The 25719-nt window shown below is 50.1% G+C and overlaps 1 protein-coding gene across 1 annotated transcript in view; it reads right to left on the bottom strand.

The window, feature by feature from the left end:
- trpc7b (transient receptor potential cation channel, subfamily C, member 7b) overlaps window positions 1-8623 on the bottom strand; it is a 60169-nt gene extending 51546 nt beyond the window's left edge. Inside the window, exon 1 of the mRNA XM_090219484.1 lies at window positions 7867-8623. Coding sequence (XP_090075610.1) covers window positions 7867-8619 — 753 coding nt within the window. The 5' untranslated portion in view covers window positions 8620-8623. The remainder of the gene's footprint in view (window positions 1-7866) is intronic.
- Between the last annotated feature and the right edge of the window lie 17096 nt (window positions 8624-25719).

Here is a 25719-nt window from a genome sequence, read left to right as displayed (position 1 = left end):
AGGTCTGGGACAGACAGGTAGCACGTCTGGTGAACAGGTCAGGGTTCCATAGCCGCAGGCAGAACAGTTGAAACGGGAGCAGCAGCATGGCCAGGTGGACTAGGGCCAGCAAGGAGTCATCATGCCAGGTAGTCCTGGGGCATGGACCTAGGGCTCAGGTCCCCCGAGAGAAAGAAAGAAAGAGAGAATTAGAGAGAACATACTTACATTTACACAGGACACCAGATAAGACAGGAGAAATACTCCAGATATAACAGACCGACCCTAGCCCCCCGACACATAAACTACTGCAGCATAAATACTGGAGGCTATTAAAGAACAACTGAAAGATATGAACAACTTCTCTGATAGAAAACAGTCTATGTGGAATCAATATTGGGGGGGGGGGGGGGGGGGGTGTTCTACTAAGTTATATGGAATTGTTTTAAGAAGGTCAAACTAACAATCATTTAGCTATTTGATTTGAAGTGTTAAAAAAAATAGCAAAAAAACATTTGATTAAACATTATTTTTGGCCTTCCTATTTGCCCATACAAACGCATTGACTAACAGATTCACTACATGCAACAACAGATAGTCCCCCAAAAATACAAAGGAAGTTTGTTTTGAGTGTCTGTCCTTTATCTGAGAAACATAACAAAGAGCAGGAAAAATGTGTTATTTTTTTTGGACATGTGTTAACCCCTTATTTTTGGAACTAACCAGTGTCCATATATACTCCAGTTATTTGTTCAACTGCTACCAGGGGACCTTCTGATCAGTCTTCTGAGGCCTGTGGGCGTCCTAGAGTAAAACCTCACCTTTACACAGATGGGTCATAGTAGTGTGTAGCCCAAACTGCTCAGACGCTACAGACAGAAGTTGGCAGATCAGCTGTACCAACTTCAGACAAGTCCCAAGATGCTTGTGGGGGGGTCATAGAGAACACACACCATCGTGTTAGTGAGAGGTCATAATAGTTTGTAGGCCAAACCATTCGGACGCTCCGGTAGAGTAGTCCACTCTGGCTTGGTCACCTTTCACCGCAGATGGTGTTACATAGGCGGATGTTGTCGATACAATGCAAAACAACAAATATCTCTAGTTTAAACTGACAGATTTTTATGGGTAATTTGTATTATGCTTATAAGATTTCCGCGGGGTGCGGACATCGACCTTAGAGTTAATAGGATAATTTTGGTCATAAAGTCAGACTTCTACAAAAGCGAGATCTGCAAGACCATTTGGAAAAGATTGTATGTCACATAATGAAAGGTACTGAGCTTTCCTTGGGTTGGGTTCATTTCAATCCTTCCCACAGCTGGCAGCACTCAAGTAATCATTAATTTGGAGTGCAGCTGCACACGACCCAATCATATTACCCATGGTCAATTTGGTTTGACATCTGATATCCATATGTGGGGATAGTAAGGGACCATCAGTAAATGACACAATGTACATGCAACAATATTTTTAAATGTCAATAGCTTAAAATGTCAAGAACATTTCAATGACTTAAAAACCTCTAACCAACTCTAAATTGTAAAAATGAATCAACAAATATTGAAAGCATTTAATAAGATAACTAAAAGATGTGCAGCATGAAAATATTGTTCCATTTACACTGTGCAATTTATTGATGATCCCTAACTAGCCCCATAGCTATGCTATCCAAAGTATTACCAACTTTGCCACGGTCACCCATGGCTGACTGAAACTAATTGGGGGAAAAAGTTGACTAGCTTCCTAGCTAGCCTAGAGGCTACTTCCAGAAACAAGACCTGGTTAGACTGTTTCTAGATGGGGGAGTGACTATTTGGGTTTCCATTTTGGCATAGTGAAAGTACAAACACTTCCCTTGTTACAACACACACACAAGAGACACGCACGTCAAAGCACACCTCCAAGACTCAAATATTTCTCTCAGTCGCATTTCCTAATGAGGAAAATTGAAACCCAGGCTAAATCAGGAATTTCAGCCCCCCCTTAAGGGAGCAGGAGATAAGGAGACGCGAGAGATGAGTGGTAGAATGTTCCTGTGTGGGGAGAGAAGAGAGAGATGAGTGGTAGAATGTTCCTGTAGAGGGAGAGAAGAGAGAGATGAGAGTGGTAGAATGTTCCTGTGTAGGGAGAGAAGAGAGAGACGAGAGTGGTAGAATATTTCTGTAGAGGGAGAGAAGAGAGAGATGAGAGTGGTAGAATGTTCCTGTAGAGGGAGAGAAGAGAGAGATGAGAGTGGTAGAATGTTCCTGTAGAGGGAGAGAAGAGAGAGATGAGAGTGGTAGAATGTTCCTGTAGAGGGAGAGAAGAGAGAGATGAGAGTGGTAGAAAGTTCCTGTAGAGGGAGAAAAGAGAGAGATGAATGGTAGAATGTTCCTGTAGAGAGATGAGTGGTAGAAAGTTCCTGTGCAGCTAGTGTTTGTATAATGACTTGACTAGCCGTTGGAAAACCAGGTGCAGCTCTGGAGACAATTTCACAGCTTTCAGCTCTGACATCACACTCCCCCTCTCCTTCTCTCCCATCCCTTCATATTGTGCCATCTCTCTTTCACAAACATTTTGATTCATTTTCCAAACACTCCCTCTCCCTCTCTAAACCCCAAATATCTCTTCCTATCTCATTCTTATATTTCTCTGCCTCGTTCATCCATTCACCCATTGCTCCTTCTTCCATCCTTCCATACTCCCGCATCCTTATGTGCTCCCTTGAACCCCACAGAGCTCTGCAGGCCAGTGCTTGAGGTCCCTCAGATATGCTAACACACACATAAACACTCATAAACAAACAACCACACACCCACAAATTCAAGCTTGACACATGCACTCACCCCCATGCGTGTGGACATGAACATGCGTGCACACAACAAAGAATACATCAGTATATTTCATTTGCACGAAAACATACCAAATCTGCCAACCAATGCCTCCAGGACCAGTCAAAATGGTTTGTCGAGCTAAATGTCGACAGAGACTGAAATGCATATTTTTAATATTTTTTATTTAGTATAGGCTTTCTTTTTTTCACTCTATCATTTAGGTTCGTATTGTGGAGTAACTACTATGTTGGTGATCCATCTCGGTGTCCCCCTATCACAGCCGTTAAAGTCTGTAACTGTTTTAAAGTGACCATTGGCTTCATGGTAAAATCCCTGAGAAGTTTCCTTCCTCTCTGGCAACTGAGTTAGGAAGGATGCCTGTATCTTTGTAGTGACTGGGTGTATTGTATTGATGTAATTAATAACTTCACCATGCTCAAAAGGATATTCAACATCTGTTTTTTTTTATTTTGACCCATCTACCAATAGGTGCTCTTCTTTGTGAGCCATTGGAAAACCTCCCTGGTCTTTGTGGTTTAATCTGTGTCTAAAGTTCACTGCTATATCAGCACAATATCACCAAGTAAAACTCTCAGTATGTTGTCTATCACTAGCAGCACCATATCACCAAGTAAAACTCTCAGTATGGTGTCTATCACTAGCAGCACCATATCACCAAGTAAAACTCTCAGTATGTGGAAATATAATTGGTGAATAAAGGTGACTCGGATTCTGATGAAGGGGAGGAGCCAGGTTAAAGAGGATTTTTAAGCCTTGAAACAATTGAAACATTGATCATGTATGTGTGAATTAAGGTGATTCTGATTCATTGATACTGAGTGTGTGTATGCATGTGTGCGTGTGTGTCTGTCTGTCCTGTCCAGGGGCACTACAGGAGAGCGATGGACCTGTCTAGCCGGTCGGGGGACAGACAAAGCCAAACTAATGTAAGATGAATGTGGGACTTGTTACAAATTATCTGCATCAAATTCACAGCATCAAAATGAACACACATCTAACATTATGACCCTAGTCTTATCTCTACCATAGACACATTGTCTGCTACAATCCCTATCCCTAACATTAGGACCACATTGTGTGTTGTCCCTATCACCTTAACCCACTTGGACAATATATGACACCTTGTCAACATCACCCGGGACAACACAAAGCGTAGCCTTGTGGTTAGAGTGTTGGACTAGTAACCGAAAGGTTGCAAGTTCGAGCCCCGAGCTGATAAGGTACAAATATGTCTTTCTGCCCCTGAACAAGGCAGTTAACCCATTGTTCCTAGGCTGTCATTGAAAATAAGAATTTGTTCTTAACTGACTTGCCTAGTTAAATTAAAAAAATAAAAACAGGGCTGATACTGCACATAACCACACAAACACTGCAGAGGGCAATGACATCACTGGTGGCAACTGCACCTGTTAGATTCGTCATGTCCTTCCTTTCATTGAAATAGAGGTTAGAGAGAGGGAAAGATGGATGAGAGGGAGGTTAGAGTGAGAGGGAGAGAGAAGATTGGAGGATGAGAGGGAGGTTAGAGTGAGAGGGAGGGAGAGAGATGGAGGATGAGAGGGAGGAGAGAGAGCGAGATGGGTTATAATGAATGTGTAATGAGAGAGATGGAGGATGAGAGATGGAGGATGAGAGGGAGGTTAGAGTGAGAGGGAGAGAGAAGATTGGAGAGGGAGAGGGAGGAGAGAGAGTGAGATGGGTTATAATGAATGTGTAATGAGAGAGATGGAGGGTAATAGAACTACATCCCCCAGGAGACTATTTCTCATTTACAGGGAAGCAGACAGACAGACAGCTCTAGTCACGACAAATGCCGACCCAAGCACCCGTCTGGACTGCACCCTTCTCCTCACTTTACCTGACCCCCCCAATGCCAAAATGTTCCCCTCTGCCTCCCCTCCCCTCCCTCCCATAGCTTCTGGGCTTAAATCATGTTCCTGTCCTTGTGGCTGTATATCCCACACTGCAGCATGAAACTCAAGACCCAATTGTGTGCTGTTAACACGTTAACGTGTGTACAGTATGAGTGTATACAGTGCCTTTGGAAAGTATTCAGACCCCTTGACTTTATCCACATTTTGTTATGTGACAGCCTTATTCTAAAATGATTCTACATTTTTATTCATCAATCTACACACAATACCCCATAATGACAAAGTAAAAACAGGTTTTCAGAAAAATATTTATGATGAAATATCACATTTACATAAGTATTCAGACCCTTTGGCAGCGATTACAGCCTCGAGTCTTCTTGGGTATGACGCTACAAGCTTAGCACACCTGTATTTGGGTAGTTTCTCCCATTCTTCTATGCAGATCCTCTCAAATCCTCTCAAAGGATCAAACAGATCCTCCGATGGGGAGTGTCGCTGCACAGCTATTTTCAGGTCTCTACTGAGATGTTAGATCGTGTTCCAAGTACAGGGTCTGGCTGGGCCATTCAAGAACATTCAGAGTCCCGAAGCCACTCATGCGTTGTCTTGGCTGTGTGCTTAGGGTCATTGTCCTGTTGGAAGGTGAACCTTCACCCCAGTCTAAGGCCAAGAGCGCTCTGGAGCAGGTTTACATCAAGGATCTCTCTATACTTTGCTCCATTCATCTTTCTCTTGATCCTGACTAGTCTCCCAGTCCCTGCCGCTGAAAAACATCCCCACAGCATGATGCTGCCACCACCATGCTTCACAGTAGGGATAGTGCCAGGTTTCCTCCAGACGTGACGCTTGGTATTCAGGCCAAAGAGTTCCATCTTGGTTTCATCAGACCAGAGAATCTTGTTTCTCATGGTCTGAGAGTCCTTTAGGTGCCTTTTAGCAAACTCTAAGCAAGCTGTCATATGCCTTTTACTGAGGAGTTGCTAAGTTTGGTTGGGCGGCCAGCTCTAGGAAGAGTCTTGGTGGTTCCAAACTTCTTCCATTTAAGAATGATGGAGGTCACTGTGTTCTTGGGAACCTTCAATGCTGCAGAAATGTTTGGGTACCCTTCCTCAGATCTGTGCCATGACACAATCCTGTCTCGGAGCTCTACGGACAATTACTTCAACCTCATGGCTTGGTTTTTGCTCTGACATGCACTGTCACCTGTGGGACCTTATATAGACAGGTGTGTGCCTTTCCAAATCATGTCCAATCAATTTAATTGACCACGGGTGGACTCCAATCAAGTTGTAGAAACATCTCAAGGATGATCAATGGAAACAGGATGCATCTGAGCTAAATTTTGAGTTTCACAACAAAGGGTCTGAATTCTTTAGTAAAGAGGATATTTTATTTTGTATTTTTTATAATTTTGCAAACATTTCTAAAAACCTGTTTTCTCTTTGTCATTATGGGGTATTGTGTGTAGATTGATGAGCATTCTTTTTTTATTTAACCCATTTTAGAATAAGGATGTAATGTAACAAAATGTGGGAAAAGGGGTCTGAATACTTTCTGAATGCACCTGGTGTATGTTTCTGCATGCATGCATGTGTGTGTGTGTGTGTGTAGAGGTAGTGAGTCAGAAAAGCAAACCAGCCTCAGTCCTGAGCCAAAGACTCCTAGCAGAGAAGATCAATCATTACAGCAGATGATGGAGCAGAAAATCCTACTGGCAATATATTGATCCTCCCTCCCTCCCTCCCTCCCTCCCTCCCTCCCTCCCTCCCTCCCTCCCTCCCTCCCTCCCTCCCTCCCTCCCTCACTCACTCACTCACTCACTCACTCACTCACTCACTCACTCACTCACTCACTCACTCACTCACTCACTCACTCACACTCACACTCACACACTCACTCACACTCACACTCACACTCACTCACTCACTCACTCACTCACTCACTCACTCAGAGATACTGCTCTCTGTTCCTACACACCTTAGAAAGTATCAAAGCATACCGCTGATCAAATCAGTTCTGGAGAGTCCCATTGTTGTGTGTATCGGGTCCACATGGTCCAAACACACCAAGACATTCGTAAAGAGGGCAAACAAAGCCTATTCCCCCACAGGAAACTAAAAAGATTTAGCATGGGTTCTGAGATCCTCAAAAGGTTCTACAGCTGCAACATCGAGAGCATCCTGACTGGTTGCATCACTGCCTGGTATGGCAATTGCTCGGCCTCCGACCGCAAGGCACTACAGAGGGTTGTGCACACAGCCCAGTACATCACTGGTGCTAAGCTGTCTGCCATCCAGGACCTCTACACCAGGCGGTGTCAGAGGAAGGCCCTGAAGATTGTCAAAGACCACAGCCACCCCAGTCATAGACTGTTCTCTCTACTACCGCATGGCAAGCGGTACAGGAGTGCCAAGTCTAGGACAAAAAGGCTTCTCAACAGTTTTTACCCCCAAGCCATAAGACTCCTGATCAGGTAATCAAATGGCTAACCGGGCTATCTGCATTGTGTCCCGCCACCCACCACCCGCCAACCCCTCTTTTACGCTACTGATACTCTCTGTTCATCATATAGGCATAGTCACTTTAACCATATCTACATGTACATACTACCTCAATCAGCCAAACTAACCGGTGTCTGTATGTAGCCTCGCTACTTTTATCGTCTCGCTACTGTATATAGCCTGTCTTTGTTTTATTTCTTTACTTACCTTTTGTTCAACTAATACATTTTTTTGCACTATTGGTTAGAGCCTGTAAGTAATCATTTCACTGTAAGGTCTACCTGTTGTATTCGGCGCACGTGACAAATCAACTTTGATTTGATTTGATGTGTTCTGATCTCTCTCCTGAAACTCGGTCTCTAGTGTGTGTGTTTTCTGTTTAGTGTGTCTGTGTGTGTGTTTGCGTGTGTGTGTTGTCTTTGTTTTGTGTTCCATCATCTCTCACCTTAAACTCAGTCTCTATGTTTGCCAGTCTGGCCTGTTAAACTCACTTTAAACTCAGTCTCTATGTTAGCCAGTCTGGCCTGTTAAACTCACCTTAAACTCAGTCTCTATGTTAGCCAGTCTGGCCTGTTAAACTCACCTTAAACTCAGTCTCCATGTTAGCCAGTCTGGCCTGTTAAACTCACCTTAAACTCAGTCTCTATGTTAGCCAGTCTGGCCTGTTAAACTCACCTTAAACTCAGTCTCTATGTTAGCCAGTCTGGCCAGTTCGTTGCTGAGCTCCAGCGAGGTGAATACAGGGTCCTCACTAGACAGGGACAGGTAGGCAGCACTGGCCAGCCCTTTATAAGCGTTCATCCTGGAGCGCGAGTGGCTGAACGAGTCCCTTCTCTGCTTCTCTGCACACTCATTGCACATACAGAAGTAGTCATGAGGCCTCTCAATGCGGGCCCCCTTGGTGAGCAGGATATGTACAATCTCATATTCCTGACAGTGTGCTGCTAGGATGATAGGGGTGACGTCGTGAGAAAACCGAGTCCCGTCTTCGTCGTAAGCGTAAAAATCGTCATCCCGTAGCTCCTGTTCAAGGGGACTCAAAGTGAGCCGCAGCCCCTGGCTAAATGCCGGGTTCCCCAATATGGCTTCCACAATACGCACATACCCTTTAGATATAGCCAATAGGAGCCCGTCACCCACTCTGGCTTGCCCCTCCTTCTTTAACAACAGCTCAGTCACTTCCAAGTGTTCGTTTCCCACCGCCAGCTGCAATGCATTCTGGCCCATGTAGTCCACACAGTTGAAGTTAAGGGTCTTGGACTCCTCCAGCATCTTGCGGACCACTGGGATGTTGCCGTACTCGGCGGCATCAAGGAAACCCTCTTCCTCAGGCGTCAGGGCCGAGCCACGCTCGTTAAACATGTAGGCGGGTCCTCGCACGGCTTGGCGACGCCCCTTCTCCCGCACTGTGGTGTGTCTCCGATGCATGGCTTCCACTCTAGAGAAGGGGGAGGAGGGAGGGAGGGAGGGCGAGAGAGACATAGAAATGGTTAAGCAAGGGGTATCCCTTTCCTGCTGTCAATGACCAAAAGCCCAATGGGTCGAAGGTTAATCATATTTTTCACAATTGTATTATTATTAAAGTTTAAAGGGAGAGAGAGAGAGAGAGAGAGAGAGAGAGAGAGAGAGAGAGAGAGAGAGATAGAGAGAAAGAGAGAGAGAGAAAGACAGAGAGAGAGAGAGAGAGAGAGAGAGAGAGAGAAAGAGAGAGGGACTGCTGTCACCCACAGCACATGGCCGACAGCAGAGCCTGGACCTGCTAGATCCTGGGCCAGATCAGCGCCCTGAGACAAAAATAATGATTTTCCAGCGAATATCCATATTTCAGGGAACTAGACCCATTACTAAGGTTTAAAAATAACCTCAACTGGAAACCAAACTGAGGCAGTGAAGGCAGTGAGGCAGAGATCCTGGACTTCCTGACAGGCCGCCCCCAGTTGGTAAGGGTAGATAACAACACATCCGCCACGCTGATCCTCAACACCCTCATGGGTGCGTGCTCAGTCCCCTCCTGTACTCCCTGTTCACTCATGACTGCACGGCCAGGCACGACTCCAACACCATCATTAAGTTTGTCGATGACACAACGGTGGTAGGCCTGATCACCAACAACGACGAGACAGCCTTTAGGGAAGAGGTCAGAGACCTGGCCGTGTGGTGCCAGGACAACAACCTCTCCCTCAACGTGATCAAGACAAAGGAGATGATTGTGGACTGCAGGAAAAGGAGGAACAAGCACGCCCCCATTCCCATCGACGGGGCTGGTTGAGAGCTTCAAGTTCCTTGGTGTCCACATCACCAACAAACTAACATGGTCCAAGCACACCAAGACAGTCGTGAAGAGAGCACGACAAAACCTATTCCCCCTCAGGAGACTGAACAGATTTGGTATGGGTCCTCAGATCCTCAAAAGGTTCTATAGCTGCACCATCGAGAGAATCCTGACTGGTTGCATCACTGCCTGGTATGGCAACTCCGACCGCAAGGCACTACAGAGGGTAGTGCGTACAGCTGGTATCAGAGGAAAGCCCTAAAAATTGTCAAAGACTCCAGCCACTTTAGTCATAGACTTTTCTCTCTGCTACCGCACGGCAAGCGGTACTGGAGTGCCAAGTCTGGGTCCAAGAGGCTTCTAAACAGTTTCTACCACCAAGCCATAAGACTCCTGAACACCTTATCAAATGGCCACCCAGACTATTTACATCACCCCCCACTCCCCTCTTTTACACCGCTGCTACTCTCTGTGTATCATCTATACATAGTCACTTTAATAACTCTACCTACATATATATATTACCTCAAATACCTCGACACCCGGTGTCTCCGCACATTGACTCTGTACCGGTACCCCTCTGTATATAGTCTCGCTATTGTTATTTTACTGTTGCTCTTGAACTACTTGTTACTTTTATTTCTTATTCTTATCCGTATATATTTCCGTTTTTATTTAAACTGCAGTGTTGGTTAGGGGCTTGTAAGTCAGCATTTCACTGTAAGGTGAACCTGTTCTATTCAGCTCATGTGACAACTGAAATTAGATTTGATTTGATCTGAATGGCCTGAGAAAGACAGCATGCAGGGCATTTTACACCATTACAAAACAAATTCAAATTGAAATACCTATTAAAATTTGGCTAAAACTTGTGTCATTAAATGTGTCGTTGAATTAATTGCACTTCATGGCAGAGAGGTGTGGGCTCCACATTCAAACAAAGATTTCACCCAATGGGACAAACACCCCATTAAAGCCTGAAACCATTGAGGTCTGTAAGAGGTCTGTAAGATTCTCCTACACGTCAAGAGGAAAACTACAAACAACACATGCAGGGCAGAAAAAGAGCTGAGCAAAGAAAACAGTCCCCTCATCCAGCTGGTCCTGCGGCTGAGTTCACAAACCTGTTCTACTAACACACTGAAGCCTCAGGACCAGAACATCCAATCAATCAGAATAAACAAAATTACAACAGTCAAAACAAAACTACATTACCTATTGGGAAACACAAGCACAAAGCAAAATGCATTGCAATCTGGCCCTAAATCAACAGTACACCGTGGCTAACTACTTGACCATGGTTACGGATTAAAACCTTAGAAAAACCTTGACAAAGTACAGGCTCAGTGAGCACAGCCTTGCCATTTAAATCAAATCAAATATAATTTGTCACATGCGCTGAAATGCTTACTTACAAGCTTTCACCAACAATGCAGTTCAATAAATAGAGTTAAAAAAATACCCCAAAAATCTAAGCGTGACACAAGAAAATAACAATAATGAGGATATATACAGGGGGTACTGGTACCAAGTCAATGTGCGGGGATACAGGTTAGTAGAGGTCATTTGTAAAGTGACTACGCATAGATAATAAACAGCGACTAGCAACAGCGTAAAAATAAAGGAGGAGGCTTGGGGGTAGAAGCTGTTAAGGACCCTTTTGGTCCTAGACGTGGCGCTCCGGTACCGCTTGCCGTGCGGTAGAAGAGAGAACTCTGACTTATAGGTCCTGGATGTCAGGAAGCTTGGCCCCAATGAAGTACTGGGCCGTATGCGCTACTCTCTGTAGTGCCTTATGGTCAGATGTCGAGCAGTTGCATACCAGGCGGTGATGTAACCGATCAGGATGCTCTCGATGGTACAGTTGTAGAACTTTTTGAGGATCTGGGGCCCATGACAAATCTTTTCAGTCTCCTGAGGGGGAAAAGGTGTTGTCATGCCTTCTTCAACACTGTCTTGTTGTGTTTGGACCATGATAGTTCATTGGTGATGTGGACACCGAGGAGCTTGAATCTCTCGACCTGCTCCACTTCAGCCCCGTCGATGTTAATGGGGGCCTGTTCTGCCCTCCTTTTCCTTTAGTCCACGATCAGCTCCTTTGCCTTGCTCACATTGAGATAGAGGTTATTGTAATGGAACCACACTGCCAGGTATCTGACCTCCTCCCTATAGGCTGTCTCATCGTTGTGATCAGGCCTACCACTGTTGTGTCGTCAGCAAACTTAATGATGGTGTTGGAGTCATGCTTGGCCACGCAGTCGTGGGTGAACAGAGAGTACAGGAGGGGACTAAGCACGCACCCCTGAGGGGCCCCCATGTTGAGGATAGCGTGGCGGATGTGTTGTTGCCTAAGTTGCAGGGGGATGTGTTTAGTCCCAGGGTCCTTAGCTTAGTGATGAGCTTTGTTGGCACTGTGGTGTTGAACACTGAGCTGTAGTCAATGAACAGAATTCTCACTTAGGTGTTCCTTTTGTCCAGGTGGGAAAGGGCAGTGTGGAGTGCAATTGAGATTGCGGCATCTGTGGATCTGTTGGGGCGGTATGTGAATTGGAGTGGGTCTAGGGGTTCCTGCATGAGAAGGGTAGACACAGGGAAACCTGGATCCCTGTAGAGGGAAGACTGTGCAACCATTGCACCACTGTAGAACCAGAGACAGAGCTGCATTTCCTGACAAAATGAAAAAAATATAAAACTATTAGAGAGTGTAATTTCCCCAAATTTCAAACCCTTATTCAAGGTTTCAAAGACCTCTCTGATGAGGATAGGCTACCAGTCCTGTTGGGGGAGGACGCAGAGAGTTGTAGGTTGGCAGCGCACTACATTACTGCCTGCCATAAGATGAGTGACAGTGTCTGACAGACCAACCAACCTGCACATGTCCTCTATGCCATTGTTATTGTTATTGTTGGTTGGTTATTTTGACCGTTGGTTATTGTTGTTACTGTTGTCCCGTTGAAAATATTGATGATTATTTATTAAATTATGTTATAATTGTAAATGAAAGGAAAACACTGCACACTGCTGCTCATGCTCATAGTTGATATTTATTTACAACGTTTCGACCCGTAGGCCTTCATCAGGCATCCATATCCCAGGTGGGGGATATACGACCTTCCACCCCCACCTATATCCAGGATATACGACCTTCCACCCCCACCTATATCCAGGATATACGACCTTCCACCCCCACCTATATCCAGGATATACGACCTTCCACCCCCACCTATATCCAGGATATACGATCTTCCACCCCCACCTATATCCAGGATATACGACCTTCCACCCCCACCTATATCCAGTATATATGACCTTCCAGCCCCACCTGGGAGCATGAGCAGCAGTGTACAGTGTTTTCCTTTCTGTTTTCCATGAGTTTGCTTTCAACTTCCGCACCTGAGGAAAGTACTTGGATGTGCGCATGTTCTTCAGCTTTTATAATTGTAAATTAAATCACTTAATCTCCAAGGTACGGTTTGGTAATATGTACATTGTTACGTCATGCCAATAAAGCAATTTTAATTTAATTGAGAGAAATAGAGAGAGAGAGAGCGAGAGAGAGCGAGCGAGAGCGAGAGCGAGAGCGAGAGAGAGAGAGAGAGAGAGAGAGAGAGAGAGAGAGAGAGAGAGAGAGAGAGAGTTGTCCTGCTAGGAAAATAAATCAGAATGCTGAGTGCTGAGTAGAACTCCTTTAGACCGTAAGAAAGCGCACATGTGTGTGTGTGTGTGTCTGTGCGCATGTGATTGCATGAGTGAGTGTGAAGAGAGTCAAATTCCCCATCTAAAACCCAACAGGATCTTACAGCTGCACATCAGCTTCTGCCTCGCTGAGCTTCAGTGACCAGAGCTCGGTGATGACCAGTGGTTATCTGACCACATCAATCAACCACCCATCTCAGGTGGCAGGGGTTAAAGATCAGCACTTCTGATTGGTTGAATAGGCAATAGGATCCCAAAGACTACCTACATGAATTAGAAACACTATATGCAAATACTATGTCTGCCACAAATACTATGTAGGCCACTCTGGTAGACTTACATAATGATCAAATAGCCACAGTAGCCTACTTGGCTATTCAAATCAAATTTTATTTGTCACATGTGCCGAATACAACAGGTGTCACCTTACAGTGAAATGCTTACTTATAAGCCCTTAGTCGAGGTAATTGAGGTAATATGTACATGTAGGTAGAGTTATTAAAGTGACTATGCATAGATAATAAACAGAGTAGCATCAGTGTAAAATAGAGGGGGGGGGGGGGGGGGGGGGGGCAATGCAAATAACAGGTACAATCTCAGGGTTCACAGTAAACACGTGCTGGTAGTTGCATAGAATTTTCACAAAGTTCTAGTTTGCGCTCAGCAGACCTGAAATTTGCTGTGCCCAAAAACATTTGAGGGAACATGGGCCAGCATCCCTGTGGAACACTTTCGACACCTTGTAGAGTCCATGCCCTGATGAATTGAGGCTGTTCTGAGGGCAAAAGGGGGTGCAACTCAATATTAGGAAGATGTTCTTAACATTTTGTACAATCAGTGTATATTTCTCTCCAATATGTCTCTGCTTCGATTTATCTACTGTCTCCATCTGCTCATATTTCATGTCTGATTCCAATGTGAAATATAATTATCTTCCATCATTATAGACATCAGCCCAATCGAATTGCAATCAGAGGGAAAGTTGGCGAGAGAGAGAGTGAGGGAGAGTGTGCGAGAGAGGAGGGAGAGAGAGAGAGAGAGAGTGGGTGAGTGAGGGAGAGAGAGAATGAGAGAGAGGGAGAGAGAGAGAATGAGAGAGAGAGGGAGAGAGGGAGAGAGAGGGAGAGAGTGAGAATGAGAGAGAGCGAAGGAGAGAGAGGGAGAGAGAGGGAGAGAGAGAGAGAGTGGGTGAGTGAGGGAGAGAGAGAGAGGGAGAGAGAGAGAGAGAATTAGAGAGAGCGAGGGAGAGAGAGGGAGAGAGAGAGAGAGAATGAGAGACAGTCTGTGATGGCTCTCTCACACACACACACACGCACACAAACACATACACATACACACACACACACAGGTCAAACAAAGAGAATGAGAGAGAGCGAGGGAGAGAGAGAGAGAGAGAGAGAAGGAAGGAAGGAAAGAAAGAGAGAGGGAAAACAAAGAGAAAGAGAGAGAGAGAGAGGGAAAACAAAGGAAAAAGAGAGAAAGTGTGCAGAAATGGATGAATGAGAAAGCTGTGAAGACAGGTTGGTGGGAGAAGTTTAGGTTTGTATTCCTGGTCCTCTCTCTGTTGCTTCTCTCAGTCTGTGATGGCTCTCTCACACACACACACACGCACACAAACACATACACATACACACACACACACAGGTCAGGTCATAGGTTATGTTTAAATGGGTCATAGGTTATGTTTAAATGATAGAGTCAATCTCAATGTGACTTGGAATTTAAAGGGAAGGCAAGAGAGACTAGTGCAAAACATACGGTGAAGGAAACTCTGTCATGTTTCCACCAATGCGATGCTTTTTAACTATAGTAGTAGATAGAAAGAAGATTAAAGTTCACCTAGGCCGACAATTGTTTCCCTGTTAGATAGTGATAACTAGTGATGGTGATGAACAAGCCAGGTGTTTATGAAACATCATCTCCTGGCTCCATTTACCCACCACATTCACTAGCTTGAAAAACCCCCAAAAGATTGTGCACGTCGTGCCTGAAATGCCATGCCACTCACAGTCCCATTATGAATAGGTCCCCAACGGGTGTCTTCCCACCTGCCTGTCAACCATGAATACATGCTCAAATAGTTTCTGTAATGGCATTTAAATCCCACAGGGTCTGCCACACACACACACACACACACACACACACACACACACACGGACAGGGACTGCTCACACACCTCAGCCCCCTTATCTCTCTACAGTGTCATTCTCCTTGGGAGTATTCCTCTCTTCTCAGGTTTCTCAAGTGGACATCAGTGTTCTGTCTCCCTCCCCTCTCTCCCCCATAACACTGTCTCCCTCCCCCTCTCTCCCCCATAACACTACTCTGTCTCCCTCCCTCCCCTCTCTCCCCCATAACACTCTGTCTCCCTCCCCTCCCTCTCCCCCATAACACTACTCTGTCTCCCTCCCCTCCCTCTCCCCCATAACACTACTCTGTCTCCCTCCCCTCTCTCTCCCCCATAACACTGTCTCCCTCCCCCTCTCTCCCCCATAACACTACTCTGTCTCCCTCCCCTCCCTCTCCCCCATAACACTCTCTGTCTCCCTCCCCTCCCTCTCCCCATAACACTACTCTGTCTCCCTCCCCTCTCTCCCCCATAACACTACTCTGTCTCCCTCCCCTCCCTCTCCCCCATAACACTACTCTGTCTCCCTCCCCTCCCTCTCCCCCATAACACTACTCTGTCTCCCTCCCCCTCTCTCCCCCATAACACTACTCTGTCTCCCTCCCCTCTCTCTCCCCCATAACACTACTCTGTCTCCCTCCCCTCTCTCCCCCATAACACTACTCTGTCTCCCTCACCCTCTCTCCCCCATAACACTACTCTGTCTCCCCCTCCCTCTCTCTCCCCCATAACACTGTCTCCCTCCCCCTCTCTCCCCCATAACACTACTCTGTCCTCTCCCTCCCTCCCTCTCCCCCATAACACTACTCTGTCTCCCCTCCCCTCCCCTCTCCCCCATAACACTACTCTGTCTCCCTCCCCTCTCTCTCCCCCATAACACTTCTCTGTCTCCCTCCCTCCCTCTCCCCCATAACACTACACTGTCTCCCTCCCCTCCCTCTCCCCCATAACACTACTCTGTCTCCCTCCCCCTCTCTCCCCCATAACACTACTCTGTCTCCCTCCCCTCCCTCTCCCCATAACACTACTCTGTCTCCCTCCCACTCTCCCCATAACACTACTCTGTCTCCCTCCCCTCTCTCCCCCATAACACTACTCTGTCTCCCTCACCCCTCTCTCTCCCATAACACTACTCTGTCTCTCCCTCCCTCCCTCTCCCCCATAACACTACTCTGTCTCCCTCCCTCCCTCTCCCCATAACACTACTCTGTCTCCCTCCCCCTCTCTCCCCCATAACACTACTCTGTCTCCCTCCCCCTCTCTCCCCCATAACACTACTCTGTCTCCCTACCCTCCCTCTCCCCCATAACACTACTCTGTCTCCCTCCCCTCCCCTCTCCCCATAACACTACTCTGTCTCCCTCACCCTCTCTCCCCCATAACACTACTCTGTCTCCCTCCCTCCCTCTCCCCCATAACACTACACTGTCTCCCTCCCTCCCTCCCCCATAACACTGTCTCCCCTCCCTCTCTCCCCCATAACACTACTCTGTTCTCTCCCTCCCCTCTCTCTCCCCCATAACACTGTCTCCCTCCCTCCCTCTCCCCATAACACTACTCTGTCTCCCTCACCCCTCTCTCTCTCTCCCATAACACTACTCTGTCTCCCTCACCCCTCTCTCTCCCCCATAACACTACTCTGTCTCCCTCCCCTTCCCTCTCCCCATAACACTACTCTGTCTCCCTCACCCTTCTCTCTCTCCCATAACACTACTCTGTCTCCCTCCCCTCCCTCTCCCCATAACACTACACTGTCTCCCTCCCCTCTCTCTCCCCCATAACACTGTCTCCCTCCCCCTCTCTCCCCCATAACACTACTCTGTCTCCCTCCCTCTCTCTCTCCCATAACACTACTCTGTCTCCCTCCCCTCCCTCTCCCCCATAACACTACTCTGTCTCCCTCCCTCCCCTCTCCCTCATAACACTACTCTGTCTCCCTCCCCTCCCTCTCCCCCATAACACTCTCTGTCTCCCTCCCCTCCCTCTCCCTCATAACACTACTCTGTCTCCCTCCCCTCTCTCTCCCCCATAACACTGTCTCCCTCCCCTCTCTCCCCATAACACTACTCTGTCTCCCTCCCTCTCTCTCTCCCATAACACTACTCTGTCTCCCTCCCCTCCCTCTCCCCCATGTCTCCCCCTCCCTCCTCTCCCCCATAACACTACTCTGTCTCCCTCCCTCTCTCTCCCCATAACACTGTCTCCCCTCCCCCTCTCTCCCCCATAACACTACTCTGTCTCCCTCCCCTCTCTTTCCCCCATAACACTACTCTGTCACCCTCCCCTCCCTCTCCCCCATAACACTACTCTGTCTCCCTCCCCCTCCTCTCCCCCATACACTGTCTCCCTCCCCCCTCTCCCCCATAACACTACTCTGTCTCCCTCCCCTCTCTCTCTCCCATAACACTACACCTGTCTCCTCCCCTCCCTCTCCCCCATAACACTACTCTGTCTCCCTCCCACTCTCTCTCCCCCATAACACTGACTCCCTCCCCCTCTCTCCCCCATAACACTACTCTGTCTCCTCCCCTCTCTCTCCCCCATAACACTGTCTCCCTCCCCCTCTCTCCCCCATAACACTACTCTGTCTCCCTCCCCCTCTCTCCCCCATAACACTGTCTCCCTCCCCCTCTCTCCCCCATAACACTACTCTGTCTCCCTCCCCTCCCTCTCCCCCATAACACTACTCTGTCTCCCTCCCCTCCCTCTCCCCCATAACACTACTCTGTCTCCCTCCCCCTCTCTCCCCCATAACACTCGTCTCCCTCCCCCTCTCTCCCCCATAACACCTTCTCTCTCTACCCTCCTCCCCCATAACACCCTCCCCCTCCTCTCCCCCATACACACTCAGTCTCCCTCCCCTCCCTCTCCCCCATAACACTACTCTGTCTCCCTCCCCCTCTCTCCCCCATAAACACACTGTCTCCCTCCCCCCTCTCCCCCATAACACTACTCTGTCTCCCTCCCCTCCCTCTCCCCATAACACTACTCTGTCTCCCTCCCCTCTCTCCCCCCATAACACTACTCTGTCTCCCTCCCCCTCTCTCCCCCATAACACCGTCTCCCTCCCCCTCTCTCCCCCATAACACTACTCGGTCTCCCCTCCCCTCCCTCTCCCCCATAACACTACTCTGTCTCCCTCCCCTCTCTCTCCCCCCATAACACTACTCTGTCTCCCTCGCCCCTCTCTCCCCCATAACACTACTCTGTCTCCCTCCCCTCCCTCCTCCCCCATAACACTACTCTGTCTCCCTCCCCCTCTCTCCCCCCATAACACTACTCTGTCTCCCTCCCCTCCCTCTCCCCCATAACACTACTCTGTCTCCCTCCCCTCCCTCTCCCCCCATAACACTACTCTGTCTCCCTCCCCTCCCTCTCTCCCCATAACACTACTCTGTCTCCCTCGCCCCTCTCTCCCCCATAACACTACTCTGTCTCCCTCCCCTCCTCCTCCCCCATAACACTACTCTGTCTCCCCTCCCCTCTCCTCCCCATACACTACTCTGTCTCCCTCCCCTCCCTCTCCCCCATAACACTACTCTGTCTCCCTCCCCTCTCTCCCTCATAACACTACTCTGTCTCCCTCCCCTCTCTCTCCCCCATAACACTACTCTGTCTCCCTCCCCCTCTCTCCCCCATAACACTACTCTGTCTCCCTCACCTCCTCTCCCCCATAACACTACTCTGTCTCCCTCACCCCTCTCTCCCCAATAACACTACTCTGTCTCCCTCCCCTCCCTCTCCCCCATAACACTACTCTGTCTCCCCTCCCCTCCTCTCCCCCATAACACTACTCTGTCTCCCTCCCCCTCTCTCTCCCCCATAACACTACTCTGTCTCCCTCCCCTCTCTCTCCCCCATAACACTACTCTGTCTCCCTCCCCCTCTCTCTCCCCCATAACACTACTCTGTCTCCCTCACCTCTCTCTCCCCATAACACTACTCTGTCTCCCTCGCCCCTCTCTCTCCCCCATAACACTACTCTGTCTCCCTCCCCTCTCTCTCCCCCATAACACTACTCTGTCTCCCTCACCCTCTCTCCCCCATAACACTACTCTGTCTCCCTCACCCCTCTCTCCCCATAACACTACTCTGTCTCCCTCCCCCTCTCTCCCCATAACACTACTCTGTCTCCCTCCCCTCCCTCTCTCCCATAACACTACTCTGTCTCCCTCACCCTCTCTCACCTCATAACACTACTCTGTCTCCCTCCCCTCCCTCTCCCCCATAACACTACTCTGTCTCCCTCCCCCTCTCTCCCCCATAACACTACTCTGTCTCCCTCCCCTCCCTCTCCCCCATAACACTACTCTGTCTCCCTCCCCTCCCTCTCCCCCATAACACTACACTGTCTCCCTCCCCTCTCTCCCCCATAACACAACTCTGTCTCCCTGCCCCCTCTCCCCCATAACACTACTCTGTCTCCCTCCCCTCCCTCTCCCCCATAACACTACTCTGTCTCCCTCCCCTCCCTCTCCCCCATAACACTACACTGTCTCCCTCCCCTCTCTCCCCCATAACACTACTCTGTCTCCCTCCCCTCCCTCTCCCCCATAACACTACTCTGTCTCCCTCCCCCCTCTCTCCCCCATAACACTACTCTGTCTCCCTCCCCTCCCTCTCCCCCATAACACTACTCTGTCTCCCTCGCCCCTCTCTCCCCCATAACACTACTCTGTCTCCCTCCCCTCCCTCTCCCCCATAACACTACTCTGTCTCCCTCCCCTCCCTCTCCCCCATAACACTACTCTGTCTCCCTCGCCCCTCTCTCCCCCATAACACTACTCTGTCTCCCTCCCCCTCTCTCCCCCATAACACTACTCTGTCTCCCTCCCCTCCCTCTCCCCCATAACACTACTCTGTCTCCCTCCCCTCCCTCTCCCCATAACACTACTCTGTCTCCCTCACCCTCTCTCCCCCATAACACTACTCTGTCTCCCTCCCCCTCTCTCCCCCATAACACTACACTGTCTCCCTCCCCTCCCTCTCTCCCATAACACTACTCTGTCTCCCTCGCCCCTCTCTCCCCCATAACACTACTCTGTCTCCCTCACCCTCTCTCCCCCATAACACTACTCTGTCTCCCTCCCCTCTCTCTCCCCCATAACACTACTCTGTCTCCCTCGCCCCTCTCTCCCCCATAACACTACTCTGTCTCCCTCCCTCCCTCTCCCCCATAACACTACTCTGTCTCCCTCACCCTCTCTCCCCCATAACACTACACTGTCTCCCTCCCCTCCCTCTCTCCCATAACACTACTCTGTCTCCCTCCCCCTCTCTCCCCCACAACACTACTCTGTCTCCCTCACCCTCTCTCCCCCATAACACTACTCTGTCTCCCTCCCCTCTCTCTCCCCCATAACACTACTCTGTCTCCCTCGCCCCTCTCTCCCCCATAACACTACTCTGTCTCCCTCCCCTCCCTCTCCCCCATAACACTACACTGTCTCCCTCCCCTCCCTCTCAAGCATAACACTACACTGTCTCCCTCCCCTCCCTCTCTCCCATAACACTACTCTGTCTCCCTCACCCTCTCTCCCCCATAACACTACTCTGTCTCCCTCCCCTCTCTCTCCCCCATAACACTACTCTGTCTCCCTCGCCCCTCTCTCCCCCATAACACTACTCTGTCTCCCTCCCCTCTCTCTCCCCCATAACACTACACTGTCTCCCTCCCCTCCCTCTCTCCCATAACACTACTCTGTCTCCCTCACCCTCTCTCCCCCATAACACTACTCTGTCTCCCTCGCCCCTCTCTCCCCCATAACACTACTCTGTCTCCCTCCCCTCCCTCTCCCCCATAACACTACACTGTCTCCCTCCCCTCCCTCTCCCCCATAACACTACACTGTCTCCCTCCCCTCCCTCTCTCCCATAACACTACTCTGTCTCCCTCACCCTCTCTCCCCCATAACACTACTCTGTCTCCCTCCCCCTCTCCCCCATAACACTACTCTGTCTCCCTCACCCTCTCTCCCCCATAACACTACTCTGTCTCCCTCCCCTCTCCCTCTCCCCCATAACACTACTCTGTCTCCCTCCCCCTCTCTCCCCCATAACACAACTCTGTCTCCCTCCCCTCCCCTCTCCCCATAACACTACTCTGTCTCCCTCCCCTCCCTCTCTCCCATAACACTACTCTGTCTCCCTCGCCCCTCTCTCCCCCATAACACTACTCTGTCTCCCTCCCCTCCCTCTCCCCATAACACTACTCTGTCTCCCTCCCCCTCTCTCCCCCATAACACTACTCTGTCTCCCTCCCCTCCCTCTCTCCCATAACACTACTCTGTCTCCCTCCCCTCCCTCTCTCCCATAACACTACTCTGTCTCCCTCCCCTCCCTCTCCCCCATAACACTACACTGTCCCCCTCCCCTCCCTCTCTCCCATAACACTACTCTGTCTCCCTCCCCTCTCTCTCCCCCATAACACTACTCTGTCTCCCTCCCCCTCTCCCCCATAACACTACTCTGTCTCCCTCCCCCTCTCTCCCCATAACACTACTCTGTCTCCCTCCCCCTCTCTCCCATAACACTACTCTGTCTCCCTCCCCTCCCTCTCCCCCATAACACTACTCTGTCTCCCTCACCCTCTCTCCCATAACACTACTCTGTCTCCCTCCCCCTCTCTCCCCCATAACACTACTCTGTCTCCCTCCCCCTCTCTCCCATAACACTACTCTGTCTCCCTCCCCTCCCTCTCCCCCATAACACTACTCTGTCTCCCTCACCCTCTCTCCCATAACACTACTCTGTCTCCCTCCCCCTCTCTCCCCCATAACACTACTCTGTCTCCCTCCCCCTCTCTCCCATAACACTACTCTGTCTCCCTCCTCCTCCTCTCCCCCATAACACTACTCTGTCTCCCTCCCCCTCTCTCCCCCATAACACTACTCTGTCTCCCTCCTCCTCTCTCCCCCATAACACTACTCTGTCTCCCTCCCCCTCTCTCCCCATAACACTACTCTGTCTCCCTCCTCCTCTCTCCCCCATAACACTACTCTGTCTCCCTCCTCCTCTCTCCCCCATAACACTACTCTGTCTCCCTCCTCCTCTCTCCCCATAACACTACTCTGTCTCCCTCCCCCTCTCTCCCATAACACTACTCTGTCTCCCTCCCCTCCCTCTCCCCCATAACACTACTCTGTCTCCCTCACCCTCTCTCCCATAACACTACTCTGTCTCCCTCCCCCTCTCTCCCCCATAACACTACTCTGTCTCCCTCCCCCTCTCTCCCATAACACTACTCTGTCTCCCTCCTCCCTCTCCCCCCATAACACTACTCTGTCTCCCTCCCCCTCTCTCCCCCATAACACTACTCTGTCTCCCTCGCCCCTCTCTCCCCCATAACACTACTCTGTCTCCCTCCCCCTCTCTCCCCATAACACTACTCTGTCTCCCTCACCCTCTCCCCCATAACACTACTCTGTCTCCCTCCCCCTCTCTCCCCATAACACTACTCTGTCTCCCTCGCCCCTCTCTCCCCCATAACACTACTCTGTCTCCCTCCCCCTCTCTCCCCCATAACACTACTCTGTCTCCCTCCCCCTCTCTCCCCCATAACACTACTCTGTCTCCCTCCCCCTCTCTCCCTCATAACACTACTCTGTCTCCCTCACCCTCTCTCCCCCATAACACTACTCTGTCTCCCTCCCCTCTCTCTCCCCCATAACACTACTCTGTCTCCCTCCCCTCCCTCTCTCCCATAACACTACTCTGTCTCCCTCCCCTCTCTCTCCCCCATAACACTACTCTGTCTCCCTCCCCTCCCTCTCTCCCATAACACTACTCTGTCTCCCTCCCTCTCTTTCCCTCATAACACTACTCTGTCTCCCTCGCCCCTCTCTCACCTCATAACACTACTCTGTCTCCCTCCCCCTCTCTCCCCATAACACTACTCTGTCTCCCTCCCCCCTCTCCCCATAACACTACTCTGTCTCCCTCCCCCATAACACAACTCTGTCTCCCTCCCCTCTCTCACCCTCATAACACTACTCTGTCTCCCTCACCCTCTCTCCCATAACACTACTCTGTCTCCCTCCCCCCCTCCCCCATAACACTACTCTGTCTCCCTCCCCCTCTTTCCCCCATAACACTACTCTGTCTCCCTCCCCTCTCTCCCCATAACACTACTCTGTCTCCCTCCCCTCTCTCTCCCCATAACACTACTCTGTCTCCCTCCCCTCTCTCTCCCCCATAACACTACTCTGTCTCCCTCCCCTCCCTCTCCCCCATAACACTACTCTGTCTTCCCTCCCCTCTCTCTCCCCCATAACACTACTCTGTCTCCCTCCCCTCCCTCTCCCCCATAACACTACTCTGTCTCCCTCCCCTCCCTCTCTCCCATAACACTACTCTGTCTCCCTCCCCTCTCTCTCCCCCATAACACTACTCTGTCTCCCTCCCCTCTCTCTCTCCCATAACACTACTCTGTCTCCCTCCCCTCTCTCTCCCCCATAACACTACTCTGTCTCCCTCCCCTCCCTCTCCCCCATAACACTACTCTGTCTCCCTCCCCTCCCTCTCTCCCATAACACTACTCTGTCTCCCTCCCCTCTCTCTCCCCCATAACACTACTCTGTCTCCCTCCCCTCTCTCTCTCCCATAACACTACTCTGTCTCCCTCCCCTCCCTCTCCCCCATAACACTACTCTGTCTCCCTCCCCTCCCTCTCCCCCATAACACTACTCTGTCTCTCTCCCTCTCTCTCCCCCATAACACTACTCTGTCTCCCTCCCCTCCCTCTCTCCCATAACACTACTCTGTCTCCCTCCCCTCTCTCTCTCCCATAACACTACTCTGTCTCTCTCCCTCTCTCTCCCCCATAACACTACTCTGTCTCCCTCCCCTCCCTCTCCCCATAACACTACACTGTCTCCCTCCCCTCCCTCTCCCCCATAACACTACTCTGTCTCCCTCCCCTCTCTCTCTCCCATAACACTACTCTGTCTCTCTCCCTCTCTCTCCCCCATAACACTACTCTGTCTCCCTCCCCTCTCTCTCCCCCATAACACTACTCTGTCTCCCTCCCCCTCTCTCCCTCATAACACTACTCTGTCTCCCTCCCCCTCTCTCCCCCATAACACTACTCTGTCTCCCTCCCCTCCCTCTCCCCCATAACACTACTCTGTCTCCCTCCCCCTCTCTCCCCCATAACACTACTCTGTCTCCCTCCCCTCCCTCTCCCCCATAACACTACTCTGTCTCCCTCCCCTCCCTCTCCCCCATAACACTACTCTGTCTCCCTCCCCTCCCTCTCCCCCATAACACTACTCTGTCTCCCTCCCCTCCCTCTCCCCCATAACACTACTCTGTCTCCCTCCCCCTCTCTCCCCATAACACTACTCTGTCTCCTCGCCCCTCTCTCCCTCATAACACTACTCTGTCTCCCTCCCCTCCCTCTCCCCCATAACACTACACTGTCTCCCTCCCCTCCCTCTCCCCCATAACACTACTCTGTCTCCCTCCCCTCCCTCTCCCCCATAACACTACTCTGTCTCCCTCCCCTCCCTCTCTCCCATAACACTACTCTGTCTCCCTCCTCCTCTCTCCCCCATAACACTACTCTGTCTCCCTCGCCCCTCTCTCCCTCATAACACTACTCTGTCTCCCTCCCCTCCCTCTCCCCCATAACACTACACTGTCTCCCTCCCCTCCCTCTCCCCCATAACACTACTATGTCTCCCTCCACCCATAACACTACTCTGTCTCCCTCCCCTCCCTCTCCCCCATAACACTACTCTGTCTCCCTCCCCCTCTCTCCCATAACACTACTCTGTCTCCCCCCTCTCTCCCCCATAACACAACTCTGTCTCCCTGCCCCCTCTCTCCCCCATAAACACTACTCTGTCTCCCTCCCCTCCCTCTCCCCCATAACACTACTCTGTCTCCCTCCCCTCCCTCTCCCCCATAACACTACTCTGTCTCCCTCCCCTCCCTCTCCCCCATAACACTACACTGTCTCCCTCCCCTCCCTCTCTCCCATAACACTACTCTGTCTCCCTCGCCCCTCTCTCCCTCATAACACTACTCTGTCTCCCTCCCCCTCTCTCCCCCATAACACTACTCTGTCTCCCTCCCCCTCTCTCCCCCATAACACTACTCTGTCTCCCTCACCCTCTCTCCCCCATAACACTACTCTGTCTCCCTCCCCTCCCTCTCCCCCATAACACTACTCTGTCTCCCTCCCCCTCTCTCCCCCATAACACTACTCTGTCTCCCTCCCCTCCCTCTCCCCCATAACACTACTCTGTCTCCCTCCCCCTCTCTCCCCCATAACACTACTCTGTCTCCCTCCCCTCCCTCTCCCCCATAACACTACTCTGTCTCCCCTCCCCTCCCTCTCCCCCATAACACTACTCTGTCTCCCTCCCCTCCCTCTCCCCCATAACACTACTCTGTCTCCCTCCCCTCCCTCTCCCCCATAACACTACTC

Source organism: Oncorhynchus mykiss, chromosome 25 (assembly GCF_057628025.1).
Source record: "Oncorhynchus mykiss isolate SJ-2025 chromosome 25, ASM5762802v1, whole genome shotgun sequence".
Classification (NCBI taxonomy): Eukaryota; Metazoa; Chordata; class Actinopteri; order Salmoniformes; family Salmonidae; genus Oncorhynchus; species Oncorhynchus mykiss.
The sequence above is the reverse complement of the archived record's forward strand: the minus strand, read 5'-3'. Positions and strand labels throughout refer to the sequence as shown.